General features: G+C 45.1%; 1 protein-coding gene across 1 annotated transcript in view; it reads right to left on the bottom strand.

Annotated features, from left to right (window-relative positions):
• Positions 1-4,272: 4,272 nt before the first annotated feature.
• The window catches only part of LOC138662742 (moesin), a 77,303-nt gene continuing 59,365 nt past the window's right edge, over positions 4,273-22,210 (bottom strand). The window contains exons 5-13 of the mRNA XM_069748636.1: positions 19,734-19,817; positions 18,762-18,908; positions 11,605-11,701; positions 11,148-11,311; positions 10,923-11,053; positions 9,056-9,216; positions 6,877-6,969; positions 5,778-6,011; positions 4,273-5,640 (exon numbers count right to left, since the gene is read on the bottom strand). Of these exons, the coding sequence (XP_069604737.1) occupies positions 5,476-5,640; positions 5,778-6,011; positions 6,877-6,969; positions 9,056-9,216; positions 10,923-11,053; positions 11,148-11,311; positions 11,605-11,701; positions 18,762-18,908; positions 19,734-19,817 (1,276 nt within the window). The 3' untranslated portion in view covers positions 4,273-5,475. The remainder of the gene's footprint in view (positions 5,641-5,777; positions 6,012-6,876; positions 6,970-9,055; positions 9,217-10,922; positions 11,054-11,147; positions 11,312-11,604; positions 11,702-18,761; positions 18,909-19,733; positions 19,818-22,210) is intronic.

Here is a 22,210-nt window from a genome sequence, read left to right on the forward strand (position 1 = left end):
TGACTAGTGATAAAAATTCCCCATTAAATGTCACCTGCTTAATCCAGCAGGAAGTGCGGCGGCATCTAAAAATCACTAAAATTGACAAATCTCCGGGCCCGGATGGGATACACCCTCGAGTACTGCAGGAATTAAGTACAGTCATTGATAGACCATTATTTTTAATCTTTAAAGACTCCATAATAACAGGGTCTGTACCACAGGACTGGCGTATAGCAAATGTGGTGCCAATATTCAAAAAGGGGACAAAAACTGAACTCGGAAATTATAGGCCAGTAAGCTTAACCTCTACTGTGGGTAAAATCCTGGAGGGCATTCTAAGGGATGCTATACTGGAGTATCTGAAGAGGAATAACCTCATGACCCAGTATCAGCACGGGTTTACTAGGGACCGTTCATGTCAGACTAATTTGATCAGTTTCTATGAAGAGGTAAGTTCCGGAATGGACCAAGGGAACCCAGTGGATGTAGTGTATATGGACTTTTCAAAAGCTTTTGATACGGTGCCACACAAAAGGTTGATACATAAAATGAGAATAATGGGGATAGGGGAAAATATGTGCAAGTGGGTTGAGAGCTGGCTCAGGGATAGGAAACAAAGGGTGTTTATTAATGGAGCATACTCGGACTGGGTAGCGGTTAGCAGTGGGGTACCACAGGGGTCAGTATTGGGCCCTCTTCTTTTTAACATATTTATTAATGACCTTGTAGGGGGCATTCAGAGTAGAATTTCAATATTTGCAGATGACACTAAACTCTGCAGGGTAATCAATACAGAGGAGGACAATTTTATATTACAGGATGATTTATGTAAACTAGAAGCTTGGGCTGATAAATGGCAAATGAGCTTTAATGGGGATAAATGTAAGGTCATGCACTTGGGTAGAACTAATAAGATGTATAATTATGTGCTTAATTCTAAAACTCTGGGCAAAACCGTCAATGAAAAAGACCTGGGTGTATGGGTGGATGACAAACTCATTCAGTGGCCAGTGTCAGGCAGCTGCTACAAAGGCAAATAAAATAATGGGATGCGTTAAAAGAGGCATAGATGCACATGAGGAGAACATAATTTTACCTCTATACAAGTCACTAGTGCGACCACACTTAGAATACTGTGCACAGTTCTGGTCTCCGGTGTATAAGAAAGAAATAGCTGAACTAGAGCGGGTGCAGAGAAGAGCGACCAAGGTTATTAGAGGACTGGGGGGTCTGCAATACCAAGATAGGTTATTACACTTGGGGCTATTTAGTTTGGAAAAACGAAGACTAAGGGGTGATCTTATTTTAATGTATAAATATATTAGGGGACAGTACAAAGACCTTTCTGATGATCTTTTTAATCATAGACCTGAAACCGGGACAAGGGGGCATCCTCTGCGTTTGGAGGAAAAAAGGTTTAAGCATAATAACAGACGCGGATTCTTTGCTGTAAGAGCAGTGAGACTATGGAACTCTCTGCCGTATGATGTTGTAATGAGTGATTCATTACTTAAATTTAAGAGGGGACTGGTTACCTTTCTGGAAAAGTATAATGTTACAGGGTATATACACTAGATTCCTTGATAGGGCGTTGATCCAAGGAACTAGTCTGATTGCCGTATGTGGAGTCGGGAAGGAATTTTTTTCCCCAATGTGGAGCTTACTCTTTGCCACATGGTTTTTTTTTGCCTTCCTCTGGATCAACATGTTAGAGCATGTTAGGTTAGGCTATGGGTTGAACTAGATGGACTTATAGTCTTTCTTCAACCTTAATAACTATGTAAAATGGGATAAAGAGGAAGCCCCCACACTTAACCATTTATATGATGTAGTCACTATTGACAGCAGCATCTAAGGGGTTGAACAGTGCAAACACTGATCGTGGCTGATGCAGCAAGTTGTCAGCTATAGTGTACAGCCGACAGCTGCTGGATTGTCACCTGTATGGGGAGGCTATTCTCTAATATGTAAGGTCAGTTAAAAGACGTATTGGTGGTCATTAAGGGGTTAAATCTATTATTGGGTGGCTCAGCTTTCTTGGTTCTTGTGCAGATTTGTTACTTTCCACCCTCTCATCATATGCTGCCCCTTTGTCGGGTTATCATGCTGGAGGACGGTGTCGGCAGAACGTTCTCCACGGCGTCTCCAGACTGTCACATGCGCTCAGTGTGAACCTGCTCTCATCTGTGAAGAGTAAAAGACACCAATGTCGAATGTGCTAATCTTGGCATTGTCTGGCAAATACCAATTGCACTGCACGGCGTTGAGCTGTAAGTACAACACTCACTTGTGGCCGTCGGGCACTCATACCACCCTCATGGAGTCTGTTTCTGACAGTTTAAGCAGACACATGGATGTTAATGGCCTGCTGGACGTCATTTTGCAGGTCTCTGGCACTGTTCCTCCAGGTAACGGTCCTGCTGCTGGGTTGTTGCCCTCTTACAGCCCCCTCCATATGTCCTGGTGTACTGGCCTGTCTCCATGCTCTGGACATTGTGCTGACAGACACAGCTACTCTTCTTGCCAAAGCTTGCAAAGATGTGCCACTTATGTGGGTTGTAGACACTGCCTCATGATACTGTACCGTACCACTAGAGGTGAGAGCAATGACAAAATGCAGAAGTGACCAAAACAGCAAAAAAGGATGAGAACAGAGAAATGGTCTGTGGCCCCCCCTGCAGAACCGCTCCTTTATAGGGGTTGCCTTGCAAATTGCGGATCATTTCTACATGTTGTCTGTTCCATTTTCAGAACAGGAGAAATGTATTCACAATCTGTGTTGCTTCATAACTGGACAGGTTCATTTCACAGCCATTTTGTTGTTTAACAGTTGTGGAATTGCAATTTTTTTTTTTTTTACAATTTCATGGCGCTTGGATTTTTTTCTGTTTTCCAGTACACTATATTGCAAAATCACAATTATTCAAAAGTAAAACTCGTCCCCAAAGAAAAACAACCCCCCCCCCCCAAAGAAAAAAACAAGCCTCATAGGGTTGACTGGACTGAAAACTAAAAAAAAAAGTTATGGCTTTTGGAAGAAGAGAAGGAAAAAAAATGGCCCTGGGGTGGAGGAGTAAATTAATAATTGTAATACTTGTACAACTTACTGCGCTTGTAAAGAGCTCAGGGAGCTTGAGCGCGTTGTTTTGATAGGTCACTAGAACCACAAGTCAGATCTCTACCCACCTACATGAGAATTTCTTCCTACAACCAGCTATGACTGGGATATAATGAAGGGGAAGGATTTAGGAACCACAGCAGCTCAGCCACAAAGCGGAAACCAGGTAGTTATAGAGCACAGTCCCCCGAGTGCTGAGGTGCATAAATGTCGATGCTCTGCGAACTCAATAACTACAGCATTTAAATCCTTCCCTGGGATTAACATCAGCATAAAAGCTGCTGGGAGCTTCAGGGCATGGGTTTTTCATGGCAGAGCAGCTGCATGCAGCCTTCCATCACCAAGCACAATCCTGAGCATCAGATAGAGTAGTGTAAAACCACCACTGGACTGATGAAGTGGAAACGTGTCTGAATGCTGGGTCTGGATTAGGCGAATGTCAGGACGTCACCTGCATGACTGCATTGTGCCAACTTGTAATATTAATGCTAGCAGGTTGTTTTTCATGGGTTGGCCTGGGCCCTGTGTAAGGAAATCCTAATTACCAGGACATGTTTCTTTGTGAAACCTCATAACTTGCAGTGCAATGAATATTTAGATGCAGAGCTACAGCAGCCCCTATTTGTTATGCACCTGTCCTGACTCTGCTTCCTTCCCCCATGGCTGCTGCCATTTGCTGTGCTCCACGTTGGATTTACAAGCTGCCTGGCATGTCTCTGTGCCTTTTAAGGCCTAGTTTCTTAGTAACGAGACTCTACAGTTCAGCTGATGTTTGGAGTGATCCACCATCCAATGTACAATCATCTTGTAATTCTCCTGCGTTAATCTGGATTAACCCATCGTGTGCAGTAACCCCAACTCCTAATAGTGTACTCATCCTTGCAGGACGCCTGTGGTGCCTCAGCCTTATTTCCCTCGTTTGTCCTCCTGACCTTGTGGTTTCTAGAGTGCCCATGTCCACACTCTCCCATGGACCCTCCAGCTTGCTACACCGACGCCTTGGGTCTGTGCGCCCGCCCTGACCTCCATTTCTGTGGTCCCAGAGGTCAGACCTCCAACCTAGCGCCATATGATAACACTTTATAAGACTCGATCCCATCACTTGGATTATGGGGTGCCGAAACAACGTGCACATTTGACAAGATACTCAGAATAATACGAGCAGAGACTGGTTAGATTGAAATTACTGTATTTTATTGGCACCGGAAGAACAGAACGAGTTCAGATCACAAAGTGGAATCCAAAATTACAAAACAGATTTTCAACAGGGAACCTGCACTAGTTTAGTAAAGAAAGACTAATGCTGTTATAACCCCCATCAATATAAATTACAGCAATAGACTATATTTTAGAAAAAAAAAAATATTAACACTTCTCATGGGTAAATTCCCATACAGCCAAGAATGACGGAATTAACAAGCAAATTATCTGTCATATAAACCCCCCAGAGATGGGTCATTAATACTGAGAGCTCCGAGATTGTACAATACAGTATACAGGGCGGTCTCGCTCCCGGAGGACGCTCCACTTGTCCCGTTGAGATTGACTAAACTGCATAGCTAGAAAAATACTTATAATATCAGAATAAAATATATAATACTGGTAAGGAGTGGATGGGAAGAAGGGGAGGGGATGGCAGCAGGAAACGGTAACCACCAAGGGGAAACCAATGCAGAAACCATGAGCAGCGGGAATGCTAGAACGTCATGGAAATCACAGGTTTATTGGGGTCTGAAGACCACGAAGCAGAGATGTGGTTCACACCTTGGCTACACAGGGCAGAGACAGAGCGACGTGTAAGAACTACACAATCGGAGGCACAATTGGTCATGAAATCTTTAAGGCAGATGTCCCCTATGTAACATCAGTTATTGGCTTTCCACAAATAACTAGGAACGATCCCGGGAACCATGGAGGCTTTTCTCCAACTTGTTCCGGTTCCTCATATACCATTATGGGCAGCAGAAGGGAATGTACTGCGGTCAATGCCGAGTGATGGGACGGCACCGCTCCACGTAACCAGTGCAAGACAGTGACAACAGCAGGTTTAAAATTTGGTCTAAAGAAACAACAACAAAAAATAGAAGAAAAGGCACAAAGCTCCATTGTTAACTATGGCAGAAGCTTGTTAGGTAGAGACACTCTGGGTAATAATACTTTCACAAATGCTGGAGAAAGAGCTTTTTTCTGAGGCCGGCTGCTCCGTATCCTGGGGACGAGCAAGGCCCTTCCCGTATAAGAGGAAGACGGCAGATACTACAGGCCTATGATTGTATACGGCAAACCCTGACTCAAAGTGGTACAGCAGTTCCAGCTTAGCCATTGAAAGGAAGGAGACCATCGTGGGAAATGGAGAAGATAACATTATACGGGCATTACATAGACTCAAACTCATCTATACGCTGCTTGGTGTTGCCCTGGCGGATCTGACGCAGCGTCTTGTACTTGTCTCGTCCAGCGCGAACATTTTCAGCATGCAGAAGATCATTGGCCGTCTTCTTGGTGTCATCTCGGGCTTTTTCTAGCTCTGAGCTTAATAGCTGCAAGAATATTAGAAAGGGAACAGCAATTATGCCTAGAAGAGGACACTTCATCCAATCCACTGACATGTAACGGCAAGCTTTAGTATTTTAGGGTCCCGTGCCCCAACAGAGACCCCCATATAAAAGCACATTACCTGGAGATGTTTCTGGACCCTTTCATTCTTCTCTGCCTCTGTAGTCCGGTCTTCCTCACTCCGGTCCTTGATTGTGGCTTCTGGTTTCAGTTCTGCGCTGGCCTCTGCCCCGTTCTCATCTTGGTCATCGTCGTGTTCATTTTCGGCGAGTGTCGGCTCCTGTACATGAGGAGTGCTCATCACATTCTTCAGTTCCTCCTTGGTCTTCTCCAAGTCGATTTGCACTGCCTGGGCCTGTAGAAAGATTAAGTAATACTCCAGTAAGATGCAAGCAGGACAGTCTTGTCACCTAATAATTCCCTCTAATATCTAGCGTGATTCACGATCAGACCACAGCAGGCTGCATAGGTGATTGTTTCCTCAGTACTCATGGCCCCGTAGAAACCCTCATCCAATGAAGAGTGTGATCTCCTCTGTAGAGAAACAGTGTCGCGTGTCCCGGGATCAGGGCTCCTTCCCTGCCCCTAACCATAGGGACTCCCTAGTTTGCCCTGTTTCCTGGATTACTTCTGATGGTGAAGACGCCAGGGCCACGTACCTTGACATAGCTCCTGAATCCACCCTCAGTCTGTACCCTTCCCCCACCAAGGAAAGAGGGGAGTGGTATTGTACCATAATACACCAGAATAAAAAAGTAATACGAACAGGGGTAACGAAAAATACCAAACATACAAATATACACCAATAAACCCACCAACTGCCTACACTATTAAACCACCAACATCCTCCAGCATAAGCTAGCTCTGGCAATGAATGCTAGCCAGGGCCCAGATTGTATAAGAGATGGGAGTGGCTAACCATGCACAGCTGAGTGCCTTAATGCAGGAAAGCTTCTCAACTGAGCAGATTAACCCCTGCACTGCTAAAAGAAACCTGCACCGTTTAATAAAAAGAGTAAGTGCTTCTAATCCATGCAAGAGTAGGAGACGCTGCGGTCTTCTGGCTTCTCTGTTGCGGTAAACCCGTGATAATCACAAGTATTATTGAGAGGTTTTCAATATCGGCCAGTATTGTCCTGAAGTTATACATGAGCCCCATTGTCTGGCACCATAAGATGACTGATCAATGCCATTATTAGATGGTATAAGGCGGGCAGTACCTTATGCTGCCATTCTTCTGCTTCATTTTCCTTCTTCTTACGGGCAAGTTCCAGTTGGCCAATTGTACTGGTCAGCTCAGCGAGCTCTGCGGCCTACAAAGAGAAATGACAAGTTTACACAAAATCGGAGTATCCCAATAGTTTAGCGGTGTAATAAACATGTTATTGTGTTGTATTTTTCGGCAAGTAAACAATCCCCCTAAAATGACAGAAGCATCAGCTTTGTCCACATCAGCATGAAAAAAAAAAAAAAGAGAATTTTTTTTCCCAATTGTCATCTGTATGGTCTTCGCTTTCATAAATAAGCCATCAATATACTTTACAAGGCCAATGATGGCATTGTATGCATATAAAGGAGATGCTGTACAGTCATGGCCACAAATTTTGAGAATGAGACAAATTAATTTTTCCAAAGTTTACTGCTTCATTTTTTCTAATGGCAATTTGCATATACTCCTGAATGTTAGAGTGATCAGCTTAACAGCAATTACTGTACTTGCAAAGTCAATATTTGCCCAGAAAATGAACTTTAACCCCCAAAACACATTTCAACATCATTGCAGTCCTGCCTTAAAAGGAGCAGCTAACATCGTTTTAGTGATTGATCCATTAACACAGGTGTGGGTGTTGATGAGGACAGGACTGGCGATCAGTCATGATTAAGTAAGAATGACATCACTGGACACTTTAAAAGGAGGCTGGTGCTTGGTATCATTGTTTCTCTTCAGTTAACCATGGTTATCTCTAAAGAAACACGTGCAGCCATCATTGCACTGCGCAAAAATGGCCTAACAGGGAAGAGTATCGCAGCTACAAAGATTGCACCTCAGTCAACAATCTATCGCATCATCAAGAACTTCAAGGAGAGAGCTTCCATTGTTGTCAAAAAGGCTCCAGGGCGCCCAAGAAAGACCAGCAAGCGCCAGGACCGTATCTTAAAACTGTTTCAGCCTGGGGATCGGACTACCAGCAGTGCAGAGCTTGCTCAGGAATGGCAGCAGGCTGGTTTGAGTGCTTCTGCACGCACTGTGAGGCGGAGACTCTTTGAGCAAGGCCTGGTTTCAAGGAGGGCAGCAAAGAAGCCACTTCTCTCCAGAAAAACATCAGGGACCGCCTGATATTCTGCAAAAGGTACAGGGAGTGGACTGCTAAGGACTGGGGCAAAGTCATTTTCTCCGATGAATCCCCTTTTCGATTGTTTGGGACATCTGGAAAACAGCTTATTCGGAGAAGAAGAGGTGAGCGCTACCACCAGTCTTGTCTCATGCCAACTGTAAAGCATCCTGAAACCATTCATGTGTGGGATTTCTTCTCAGCCAAGGGAATCGGCTCACTCACAGTCTTGCCTAACACAGCCATGAATAAAGAATGGTACCAGAATGTCCTCCAAGAGCAACTTCTCCCAACCGTCCAAGAGCAGTTTGGCGCCCAACAATGCCTTTTCCAGCATGATGGAGCACCTTGCCATAAAGCAAAGGTGATAACTAAATGGCTCATGGAACAAAACAAAGATTTTGGGTCCATGGCCTGGAAACTCCCCAGATCTTAATCCCATTGAGAACTTGTGGTCAATCATCAAGAGACGGGTGGACAAACAAAAACCAACAAATCCTGGCAAAATGCAAGCATTGATTATGCAAGAATGGACTGCTATCAGTCAAGATTTGGTCCAGAAGTTGATTGAGAGCATGCCAGGGAGAATTGCAGAGGTCTTGAAGAAGAAGGGTCAACACTGCAAATATTGACTTGCTGCATTAACTCATTTTAACTGTCAATATAACCTATTGGTACTCATAATATGATTGCAATTATATTTCTGTATGTGATATAAACATCAGACAAACACTAATAATAACCAGACGGCAGCAGATCATGTGAAAATATAATTTTGGTGTCATTCTCAAAAATTTTGGCCATGACTGTACGGTGGATCCGATTCTCTTGTGGCGCACCCGTGGATGTGCATGGACGAGTCATGCAGTGACTATTTTCACATTCAGATTTAGTACGTGAAAAAATAGAAGGATGCTCATCTGAACGACCTAGCAGAGTAACATTGATCCTAGTTGGAAAATCAGCTGCATATGTGACACGTGTCCCAGCAGACCGTGCACGCCCTAAAGAGACGGGAAACTGGAGACCGAGTGACCCCCAAACCCAAGGTCCGCTTGTCACCCACCAGCTGCTCCTGGTTCTTCATCTGGTCCTGAGATTCCTTCAGTAGGGCTTCCTTGGCTTCCTCCGCAGCCTGGCGCTCTCTGGCGAGTCTCTCCGCCTCTTCTTGGGACTTTCTACGCTCCTCGTCCAATTCCAAGGCTTTTCGGGTCTGTTCCTCCAATTCTGTGCAAGAAAAGGAAAAGATTTGGATTTCAATGATAAACAATAAAGACGTTTTCTTAAGATATTAAAACATAAAACATGAAATCTCCGTTACATACGTCTCTTACAAGCTTCTATTGGGTCTCATGCTGAAAACAAAATCTAGATGTGTCTTATAAACACCTGGCGCCATTTCCCGGATTGTCTACTGTTGATTTTTACATTGTCGATTTGGTGCTTCTTTAAATGCAGAAAATATCAACCAAAAACAACTACATTAGGCTTGAAATGAGAGAAGTACTCTATGCGGAGGACTCCTGGGAAGGGTGGGGGGGCTAGGTGTTTATACCCCCAAAACTACATTCATATGTGACCTTTCACAATTGCTTTATCTGCAGTGAGAAAAACGGAGCACAAAGGATGAATCGAATATTCGGGCTCCATTTACCCACATTAGTGTCCTGCCACAAATAAGATGAACGCTGACAGATAGAAGGTACGAGACAAGTGTAAGAGTTAATCAGGCTGTAACTCCACAGAAGGACTTCAGGCTTGGAAAGTGACCGTCAATTCATCACCCCCCCCCCCCCCCCCCAATCAACAGTACATGTGAAAATAGCAAATTCTCTAATATATCTTATCAGACAAATATGCTTCTCTCTCCACCTGGACTGATCAGTCAGTCCCAAAAAGTTTAATTCTTGGGTAAAATGTGTGTTCAGAGAACAGATATTCCACAGATAAGTGTGATGGAGATGACAGTTGGTACTCAAACTTCTGGGACTTGCAGTAGAATGCCGATGTCCCCAGCTCCTCCCACCTCAGGAGAACTTGCAGCAGAATTTGTCAGCCACTAGCTCCTCCCACCTCAGGAGAACTTGCAGCAGAATGTGTGTCTCCAGCTCCTCCTACCTCAGGAGAACTTGCAGCGGAATGTGTGTCTCCAGCTCCTCCCACCTCAGGAGAACTTGCAGCGGAATGTGTGTCTCCAGCTCTTCCTACCTCAGGAGAACTTGCAGCGGAATGTCAGTGTCTCCAGCTCCTCCCACCTCAGGAGAACTTGCAGCAGAATTTGTCAGCCACTAGCTCCTCCCACCTCAGGAGAACTTGCAGAGGAATATGTGTCTCCAGCTCCTCCTACCTCAGGAGAACATGCAGCAGAATGTCTGTGTCTCCAGCTCCTCTCACCTCAGGAGAACTTGCAGCAGAATTTGTCAGCCTCTAGCTCCTCCCACCTCAGGAGAACATGCAGCAGAATGTCTATCTCCAGCTCCTCTCACCGCAGGAGAACTTGCATCGGAATGTGTGTCTCCAGCTCCTCTCACCTCAGGAGAACTTGCAACAGAATTTGTCAGCCTCTAGATCCTCCCACCTCAGGAGAACTTGCAGCGGAATGTGTCTCCAGCTCCTCCCACCTCAGGAGAACTTGCAGCAGAATGTCTATTGGCCTCCAGATCCTCCATAGGAGTTTAAAAGCACCAACTGATCTATATCGCAGTAATGTGAAAATCTCGCTTTACTGAACACATTTTACGTGAAAATGGAGAATCAACGATGACGTACAAGAGAGGGGAGCAGATTTTTCTGATAACCTGTATTACAAGGTTTCATATTCTCATATGAACTACTGATTTCTTAAGTAAAAATTACAATGAGTTACCCTTTAACTTGCGTAAAACCCCAGCAATCGATAGTAGCATATGTATTTATATCATTCGCAGTCTCACCCTCTTGGGCTTTCCTAGTCTGCTCCTCGATTTGTTTTAACCTTTCCATCAGTTCTTCCTTCTCACGCTCAATCTTTTCCTTCTCCTTCTCTGCCAGCTCTCGCTTTTTCTTCTCATTTTCCAAAAGGGCTCTGCGTGATTAAAAGGAGAGTTAACCAAAATTCTGAGAGAAAAAAATAGAAAAAGAAATGCGGGCGCTGGTAAGGAGGTAAATGTCAGCGATACCTCTCCATCTGCTTCTGGTGCTTCTCTTCTCTTGCTTGGGCTTTCATCTGCTGGACTTCGATGGTGTCTGGCTTCCTGCGGCGCATGTACAATTCATGATTGCCCATGCACAGGGCCAAGATTCGCTTATTGATCCGTAATCGGGGGGCATAGAATACAAAGTCCTAAAACATGAAAACAGGCAAGTCAACTACCCCCCACAGGCAATGTTCTTCACAGGTCACAGCGTGGCCATAAGAGAGTGCGCGAGTCAAATACTGGACGAGACGGGGCAGCTGCGCCAACATTAGACTATTAATGATGGGATAACGGCTCGGGCACAAGGCATTACTGTTCTGTAAGAACGTATAACAATTAGTAATCGAAACTTCAACTCAAAAAGGTATCGTGTTGGGGTGACCGTGATTGTCGCGGCCTGCGTGATATGAAGACTACACGCCCAACCACATATACTCACTGGAGCCTTCTTATCGATAGGTTTGATCACAAACTTCTTGTCATTAAATGAAATGTTTCTGATCTCACTCCATGGAAACCCAATCTTGGGGGTCAACCTGAAAAAGGAATGTTGTAACTTTACTTATTGTGCAATACGGTTAAAACCACAACAAGGCTTTATGAATGGATTATATCCGATGTGAGCCGATCCACGAATGCTAGAACAGGGAAACAAATGGAAGCCCCAGGGAATCTACACTCTGATGATATGTCAGAACGTATTGTCACTGAAGTGTTCACCAGCCTCGTGGGGGTTTACATCTACCAAAGGGGTCAGAAAACCTCTCCATATATTACATTCCCCAGTGTAAGGTAAGATGAGCACCGGCGCTGGGTCACTCCAGGCTCGGGTGACAACGATGCAGACCTCACAAGGACCACAGTCAGCGGCCACCTGAGGGAAGTGCGAGAACTGCAGACCATCCAGAGTGACATGGTGGTGACTGCACTCACGTGGCAGAAAAATGGCAATTGACACTAAATGGCGCCAGGGCAGGAGGTGCATATAGGGTAATTTTCTTTCACATTAGATAAGACCATATTTAATGAGGCTGTCCAATTGGTGGACAACTCCTGTAACCCATGCACCTTGTATGGGAAAATCCGGTGGCAGGTTCTCCTTGAACCTGACTGCAAATTAACACACACAAAAAAAAAAAAAGCCCAACCCTATAGAACGGATGAGCTAATCTGCCTCCCCAGCTGCCAGATATGGGCTGAGAGGGCCAGAAGTGCGTGATCCCACTGTCCCGCCCTAAGGCTACTTTCACACTAGCGTCGGGCCAAGGTTACCGACGCTAGCAGTGAATGCGCCGCACAACGGGGGCAGCAGATGCATTTTTCCAGCGCATCCGCTGCCCCATAGTGAGGTGCGGGGAGGTGGGGGAGGAGTTCCGGCCGCGCATGCGCGGTCGGAAATGCCGACCGTTGGAAGCAAAAAACGTTACATGTAACGTTTTTTGCTCCCGGCGGTCCGCCACAACACGGCGCAACCGTCGCACGATGGTTGCGACGTGTGTCAATGCGTCACAATGCGTCACTAATGTTAGTCTATGGGGCAAAAACGCATCCTGCAGACAACGTTGCAGGATGCGTTTTTTCCCCTAAACGACGCATTGCGACGTATTGAAAAAAAGCTAGTGTGAAAGTAGCCTAAGTCAACCACTTAAGTGATATCAGAAATAAGGAGGCCAGTGGGAGAGGAGTGGGAAGTGAGGTGGCAGAAAGGCTTGTGTTACAGGGTGGGAGGTGGAGGCGAAAACAGGCAATTACCCAGGTCCCCCCAGCAGTAGCAGAGTAGAGGGGTCAGCTAAACCCGGCCCACCCATATAGACCCATCGGCAGTGACCGCCATTCATAATTATACCCGCAAACTCTGCGGCAGAGCGATACAGTCATCTGCTTTTCCGCTCTGCATTCTGTAAGCTGCAGGTTGCTTTATGCCTTTAGGGTGCAGTACGTCAGGGGCGCACATAGGATGTCAGTGTCCCGCGGCAGGGGGCATGTCACCGTATAACTCTGCCAGCGCTCAGATGGTGGACTCTATCTAGCATTTCTCTCACTGTGGGTCATTCCATATCAAATGATCCAAATATGAATATTTGTTTACCTGATGTTTTTAGATTTTTTTATTTTTTGTTTTTATGAAGTACAACTTTAGTTAATTACAAATTAAAAGTTTAGAATTTTTTTCTTCAGTTAATTTTTTACAGATTTTTAGTTTTTGGCCTGAAATGGCTTTACATTTTTTATCGTATCTCAGGCTAGAATTAAGATAAAGGGGTGGGAGAGGAATCATTGTTCTCAGAACGGTGCCAGCTTTTATTTGATATGTCACAAGACGGTTTCTTGATATTTTGTTTTGGAGAAATCAAATTCAAAATTTTGATGCGCAATTGTGAAAAAAAATACGTTTTAAAATTGTGAAAACTTGCATGTGTGTTACTCGTGTCCTTGTTTATGTTTGTACAGGGATTCAACTTGGGATCTATCAAATTTGTGTGTTTTTTTTTAAAGCCTTGAATCATCTGATTTTATGTTTGTGCGAGTTTCTTCCCTTTTTCTTTTCAAATTACAACTTTTTGAATTCAACATTTATATGCAACAAGAAACACAAAAAACAAATACAAATAAATCCATCTGTCATCATAACACAACTTGCTCAGCATTTTCAACCTGAATTCATTGAACAAGCCAAAAGAAAAAAAAAGGTGATCATATCCTCAAGTGTGATTTTCCAAATACAGTCTCATCCTAATTACGTTAAAAACAAGATTAAAAGAACCAATATTTTTACCACCTATTTATACATGTAACAATTTTTTTCTATTATATCACTAAACATGTCATTTATAAAGTGTTTAAGAGGAATAGTACAGTAGTTAAATCCTCATTTTATAAAATATGAACTAATCAAACAATTAATAATAGGTTTTTACACTGGCCTTTTATCATCAATGTGTCCCTTCTAGTGGGTGAAATATCATTTTGTCCTTAAGCGCTCACTAGCAATGTCCGTTTCCCTTTGTGTCAGTATGTACGGCCGGTCATGGTGCTCGGCTCCACCTGAGTCAATATCTGATTTCTGTTAACTTTTACAATGCCTGGTTTTCTTTGATACACAAAGGACGGCGCTGGACCAGAAGGTGCAGAAAAGTCACTTCTGCTTCTTCATGTTCACAATTTTTGGAGAGTACAGTAGCCGCCACCAGCGCCGATCATATTCACAGGTCACATCACCAGTTATGCCATCCATTGGCGATCTTGTGCCGCCTTCTACCACGTCATGGACGTCACTCTCTTTGCTGAATGAAGAAACCCTGGTTTTTATTTCGGTTTCACTACATGGGATGACAGTGCGGTATTGCTGAGTCCCCTTTCTGCTTCCTGTAACCGAGGTTTTCACAAACTCTCCTCTTCGTACTCCTGGTTTGTACAATACATGAACTGGATGTTAAGAATATTTTTCTCCCTCCATTTGAGGAGTTGCCTGGATGATAAGATTTGGTGTGAACGTGGCCTCTGGAGGCGCGAGCCGTCGGCCGGTCATCTGCTCTGCAGTCACCGTCTACCCCTGCTCATTCTCAGCCCTAACAAAGCTTCTCCTCTGTCCTCTCCTGCTTCTAAGCTGTAACATAATATAATACAGTCATATCTAACAATCATGGATGATGAGATTTGGTGTGAATACAGCCTCTGGAGGCTCGAGCTGCCGGCCGGTCATCTGCTCTGCAGTCACCGTCTACCCCTGCTCATTCTCAGCCCTAACAAAGCTTCCTCCTCTGTCCTCTCCTGCTTCTAAGCTGTAACATAATATAATACAGTCATATCTAACAATCATGGATGATGAGATTTGGTGTGAATACAGCCTCTGGAGGCTCGAGCTGCCGGCCGGTCATCTGCTCTGCAGTCACCGTCTACCCCTGCTCATTCTCAGCCCTAACAAAGCTTCCTCCTCTGTCCTCTCCTGCTTCTAAGCTGTAACATAATATAATACAGTCATATCTAACAATCATGGATGATGAGATTTGGTGTGAATACAGCCTCTGGAGGCTCGAGCTGCCGGCCGGTCATCTGCTCTGCAGTCACCGTCTACCCCTGCTCATTCTCAGCCCTAACAAAGCTTCCTCCTCTGTCCTCTCCTGCTTCTAAGCTGTAACATAATATAATACAGTCATATCTAACAATCATGGATGATGAGATTTGGTGTGAATACAGCCTCTGGAGGCTCGAGCTGCCGGCCGGTCATCTGCTCTGCAGTCACCGTCTACCCCTGCTCATTCTCAGCCCTAACAAAGCTTCCTCCTCTGTCCTCTCCTGCTTCTAAGCTGCAACATAATAAAATAATACAGCAATATCTAAAAATCATGGATTATTTGGTAAATATAGACCCCGCACTGTTAGACCACAGGCCGAACAGATCTGAATGCGAGATTTTCGAATTGAGACTAATAGTTTTATGTTTTAAAATATGATCCCATCACGATCCCAGCTTGTATTTTGGCACAGATGTGGCTAGGAGCATAGCAGGCACATGTGCAGTTTTTGAAATTTTTAAATTAAACTTTTTTTTCGGAAATGTGTTTCAAAGTTTTGCGCTTGCGTTCACATAGGTAAAATATTATCAAAGATACTCTTGTGACATATCTGGTGAAAGCCTGTACAATTTTGAGTAGAATGGGGTTTATTTGGTTTCTCTACCTTTTTTCTAGCCTGAGTTATGAAGAGAAATGTAAAGGCAGGCAACACCGAAATTCACACTTTTTCCAAACTTTGAAAATCAATAAAAAATATCTAGAATTTTTTTTTCTTCACATTTTGCATTCTCTGACACCATTACCAAATAAAAAAAATCTCAAAAGAATTAAAAATATAGTGGTAAAAATCATTGGTTCACTTGACTTGGAATGACCCCTGTACAAGTCAGTACTTATAGGGGTGCGGAAGGGGTCTCATACCGTATATAGGGAACTGTGGGGCCATCATACCGTATATAGTGAGCTGTGGGGCCATCATACCGTATATAGTGAGCTATGGAGCCATCATACCCTATATAGGGAGCTGTGGGCCATCATACCGTATATAGTGAGCTATGGAGCCATCATACCCTATATAGGGAGCTGTGGGGCCAACATACCCTATATAGGGAGCTGTGGGGCCAACATACCGTATATAGGGAGCTGTGGGGCCACCATACCATATATAGGGAGCTGTGGGGCCATCATACCGTATATAGCGAGCTGTGGGGCCACCATACCGTATATAGGGAGCTGTGGGGCCATCATACCGTATATAGTGAGCTGTGGGGCCATCATACCGTATATAGTGAGCTGTGGGCCATCATACTGTATATAGTGAGCTATGGAGCCATCATACCCTATATAGGGAGCTGTGGGGCCAACATACCCTATATAGGGAGCTGTGGGGCCATCATACCGTATATAGGGAGCTGTGGGGCCACCATACCGTATATAGGGAGCTGTGGGGCCATCATACCGTATATAGGGAGCTGTGGGGCCAACATACCGTTTATAGGGAGCTGTGGGGCCATCATACCGTATATAGGGAGCTGTGGGGCCATCATACCGTATATAGGGAGCTGTGGGGCCATCATACCGTATATAGGGAGCTGTGGGGCCATCATACCGTATATAGGGAGCTGTGGGGCCATCATACCGTATATAGGGAGCTGTGGGGCCAACATACCGTATATAGGGAGCTGTGGGGCCATCATACCGTATATAGGGAGCTGTGGGGCCATCATACCGTATATAGGGAGCTGTGGGGCCATCATACCGTATATAGGGAGTTGTGGGGCCATCATACCGTATATAGGGAGCTGTGGGGCCATCATACCGTATATAGGGAGCTGTGGGACCAATATACCGTATATAGGGAGCTGTGGGACCAACATACTGTATATAGGGAGCTGTGGGAACAACATACTGTATATAGGGAGCTGTGGGACCATTGTAACGTATATAGGGAGCTGTGTGGCTAACACTATATAAGGAGCTGGGGGCCAATATACCGTATATAGGGAGCTGTGGGGCCAACACTATAGGTAGCTGGGTGGCCAACACTATATAGGGAGCTGGGGGCCAACACTATATAGAGAGCTGGGGGACAACATACCGTATATAGGGAGATGTGGGGCCAACATACTGTTTCTCCTTCAACCACTCGAGTGTTGCTTTAGCAGTATGCTTTGGGTCATTGTCTCGCTGGAAGATGAACAATCCCTGTCCCTGCTGCCGAAAAACATCCCACAGTATGAAGCTGCCACCACGTTTCACTGTGGGGATGGTATTCTTTGGGTGATGAGAAGTGTTTGGCGCTGGCATAGCGTTTATCTTGGTGGCCAGAAAGTTAAATCTTGGTCTCATCTGACCACAGCACCTTCCTCCATACATTTGGGGAGTCTCTCACATGTGTTTTGACAAACTAAAAATAAGCCTTAGAATTTGTGTAGTGAAGCCTTTTTTCTGCCCACTCTTCCATAAAGGCCACCTCTATGGAGTACCTGGCTTATTGTGATCATATGGAGAGACACTCCAGTCTCTGCTTAGGATCTCTGCAGCTCCTTCAGGGTTACCTTTTGGTCCCTGTACTGACTCTCTGATTAATGCCCTCGCTGCCTGGGTTGAGAGCTTTGGCGGACAGGCCTCTTAGCAGGTTTCTTGTGGTACAATGTTCTTTCCATGTGATAATGGATTGATGGTGCTCCAGGGATCAGAGATTTGGATTTTTTCTTTTATACTATATACACAACACAACCCTGACTTGTTCTTCTCAACAGCTTTGTCCTTGACGGCGCTGTTTGGAGATCTCCTTTGTCCTTGACGGCGCTGTTTAGAGATCTCCTTGGTCTTTGTGGTGCTGTTTGGAGATCTCCTTGGTCTTCGTGGTGCTGTTTGGAGAGCTCCTTGGACTTCGTGGTGCTGTTTGGAGATGTCTTCGGGCTTCATGGTATTTCGTTAGTGGTGTTGCAGCCTCTGTGGCCTTTCAGCAATGTATATACTGACAGACGTGTGACATTTAGATTGCACAGAGGGGAGCGTCCTGTCACCAAGCATGGGACTTATGGAGGAAATTGCTTGCACAAAAATTTTTTAAAGGCTTCACAGCAAAAAGGGGTGAATACATATGCACATGTCAATGTTTAGCTATTTAATCCCATACATTTAATTTCTACCTATATTTTTCTCACTTCACCAACTTAGACTATTTAGTGCTGATGCATCACAGACAAATCTGATTACAAAAATATTTACACACCGGTTGTAATGTAACAAAATACATAAAAAGCCAAAGAGGGTGGATACTTTTGCAAGCCACTGTAGGTGAATAGATGTCAATTGGGCGAAACACAAAGAAGTATAACCTGAAGAAAACAAATCTCTGCTATAGAAATATTGGGGAAGTGTCACTGCACCGCAGCGCCCTCTGCTGGGACTGCATACGAAGCACAACCATAAAAAGCTGCTATTAGGAGAAACCCCCTCAACAGTTTCTCACCAACAGCCGTGCAATTGTATTCCTGGATCATAGCTACTGCTCAAGAGAAACATTGGGTATGCCATATTTTTCATGCGTATTGACACCTTAATACATTACCTGTCATTTTGCTCATAGATATTAAGTCCCAATGCGTCCACTCCAAGCCAAAGTTCAGAGCCCTTTTTATTCTTGATGCCAAAGTAGTTAACCCCGTACATCTCCAGATCCTGGGCAATTTTAAGGTACTCTAGAATGGCATCCTCTCTGAAAATCAGAACACCACCTTATTATAATGGGCAAGAAATGAGACAGAATCAGTAATGAAAGTACAGAGTGACTCGGGGAAGGAAGCAACATGGATCAGGAATGAGACCTCACCCTGCTCCATCAGTGATCACAGTACAGAGGGAAGGAAGCACAGCAATGTGGATCAGAAATGAGATCTCACCCTGCACCATCAGTGATCACAGAACAGGGGGCGACTCAGGGAAGGAAGCACAGCAATGTGGAAAAAGAATGAGATCTCACCCTGCACCATCAGTGATCACAGAACATGGGGCGACTCAGGGAAGGAAGCACAGCAACATGGATCAGGAATGAGACCTCAACCTGCTCCATCAGTGATCACAGTACAGGGGGCGACTCAGTGAAGGAAGCACAGCAATGTGGATCAGGAATGAGATCTCACCCTGCACCGCTGCTGCTCTTTCTGTGGACTGGCTGTAGCGTTGACATCGCCACAACCAATCACATCACACCTCAGCCAATCACTATGCTCAGTGGCTCTCCTGAAATCATGAGCCACTGAATTCAGTAATTGGCTGAATTCATGATGAGCCTTGCATTCAATACACAGAAATTGGAACTGGGTGGAGGGAGAGTACAGAGTGTTTTGCAAGTATGCATCCTTTTGGGATTAAATTCTGTTGTAAAGTGGAAAAACTTACATATCAACCAGTCGAACAGGTTTGAAAAGCCAGACCACCAAATGATTCTAATAAGCCAAACATACACCCCCATAGACCCCCAGAGTGATGAGCTGGGCTCAGAGCAGCCTTCTGCCAGGTGCCCTGCCCACTGGACTGTTACCTTAGCATGCCCCTGTGCTCCTCGTGCCAGACGTGGATCCTGTCCTCCCACTGGTCTTTAGAGAGTTTGTGCTGCTCCAGAACTCTAGGCAGAGAAAGCAGAGAATGGTTACACACTAGGCTCCTAGTAACTGATTTACTTGCAAATTATTATTTCTGAAAATTAATTGAATCGACACAAACATCTCAGCCACCGTCATACTGACATTACCCAGTGTACAGCCATGATGTCACTCAGTGTATCACTGCACAATATTCTAGTATGCAACATTAGCACCACCTAGTGGTGACAAATGCACACAACAGTACTGATTCTATGTGTGCGGTATGTATGTACCATGCTGTATGTGCTGCAAAAAGAATGTGTGCGTTCCATGCTGTATGTGCTGCAAAAAGAATGTGTGCGTACCATGCTGTATGTGCTGTAAGAAGAATGTGTGCGGTGTGTATGTACCGTGCTGTATGTGCTGTAACAATGTGTGCGGTGTGTATGTACCGTGCTGTATGTGCTGTAAGGAGAATGTGTGCGGTGTGTATGTACCATGCTGTATTTGCTGCAAAAAGAATGTGTGCGTACCATGCTGTATGTGCTGTAACAAGAATGTGTGCGGTGTGTATGTACAGTGCTGTAGGTGCTGTAAGAAGAATGTGTGCGGTGTGTATGTACCACGCTGTATGTGCTGTAAGGAGAATGTGTGCGGTGTGTATGTACCATGCTGTATGTGCAGTAAGGAGAATGTGTGCAGTGCGTAGGTACCGTGCTGTATGTGCTGTAAGGAGAATGTGTGCGGTGTGTATGTACAGTGCTATATGTGCTGTAAGGAGAATGTGTGCGGTGTGTACGTACCGTCCTGTATGTGCTGTAAGGAGAATGTGTGCGGTGTATGTACCATGCTGTATGTGCTGTAAGGAGAATGTGTGCGGTGTGTATGTACCATGCTGTATGTGCTGTAAGGAGAATGTGTGCGGTGTGTATGTACCGTGATGTATGTGCTGTAAGGAGAATGTGTGCGGTGTGTATGTACCGTGCTGTATGTGCTGTAAGGAGAATGTGTGCGGTGTGTATGTACCGTGCTGTATGTGCTGTAAGGAGAATGTGTGCGGTGTGTATGTGCGGTGTGTATGTACCGTGCTGTATGTGCTGTAAGGAGAATGTGTGCGGTGTGTATGTACCGTGCTGTATGTGCTGTAAGGAGAATGTGTGCGGTGTGTATGTACCGTGCTGTATGTGCTGTAAGGAGAATGTGTGCGGTGTGTATGTACCGTGATGTATGTGCTGTAAGGAGAATGTGTGCGGTGTGTATGTACCATGCTGTATGTGCTGTAAGGAGAATGTGTGCGGTGTGTATGTACCGTGATGTATGTGCTGTAAGGAGAATGTGTGCGGTGTGTATGTACCGTGCTGTATGTGCTGTAAGGAGAATGTGTGCGGTGTGTATGTACCGTGCTGTATGTGCTGTAAGGAGAATGTGTGCGGTGTGTATGTGCGGTGTGTATGTACCGTGCTGTATGGAGAATGTGTGCGGTGTGTATGTACCGTGCTGTATGTGCTGTAAGGAGAATGTGTACGGTGTGTATGTACCGTGATGTATGTGCTGTAAGGAGAATGTGTGCGGTGTGTATGTACCGTGCTGTATGTGCTGTAAGGAGAATGTGTGCGGTGTGTATGTACCGTGCTGTATGTGCTGTAAGGAGAATGTGTGCGGTGTGTATGTACCGTGCTGTATGTGCTGTAAGGAGAATGTGTGCGGTGTGTATGTACCATGCTGTATGTGCTGTAAGGAGAATGTGTGCGGTGTGTATGTACCGTGATGTATGTGCTGTAAGGAGAATGTGTGCGGTGTGTATGTACCGTGCTGTATGTGCTGTAAGGAGAATGTGTGCGGTGTGTATGTACCGTGCTGTATGTGCTGTAAGGAGAATGTGTGCAGTGTGTATGTGCGGTGTGTATGTACCGTGCTGTATGGAGAATGTGTGCGGTGTGTATGTACCGTGCTGTATGTGCTGTAAGGAGAATGTGTGCGGTGTGTATGTACCGTGATGTATGTGCTGTAAGGAGAATGTGTGCGGTGTGTATGTACCGTGCTGTATGTGCTGTAAGGAGAATGTGTGCGGTGTGTATGTACCGTGCTGTATGTGCTGTAAGAAGAATGTGTGCGGTGTGTACGTACCGTGCTGTATGTGCTGTAAGAAGAATGTGTGCGGTGTGTACGTACCGTGCTGTATGTGCTGTAAGGAGAATGTGTGCGGTGTGTATGTGCGGTGTGTATGTACCGTGCTGTATGTGCTGTAAGGAGAATGTGTGCGGTGTGTATGTACCGTGATGCATGTGCTGTAAGGAGAATGTGTGCGGTGTGTATGTACCGTGCTGTATGTGCTGTAAGGAGAATGTGTGCGGTGTGTATGTACCGTGCTGTATGTGCTGTAAGGAGAATGTGTGCGGTGTGTATGTACCGTGCTGTATGTGCTGTAAGAAGA

The sequence above is a fragment of the Ranitomeya imitator genome, chromosome 2, assembly GCF_032444005.1.
Source record: "Ranitomeya imitator isolate aRanImi1 chromosome 2, aRanImi1.pri, whole genome shotgun sequence".
Lineage (NCBI taxonomy): Eukaryota > Metazoa > Chordata > Amphibia > Anura > Dendrobatidae > Ranitomeya > Ranitomeya imitator.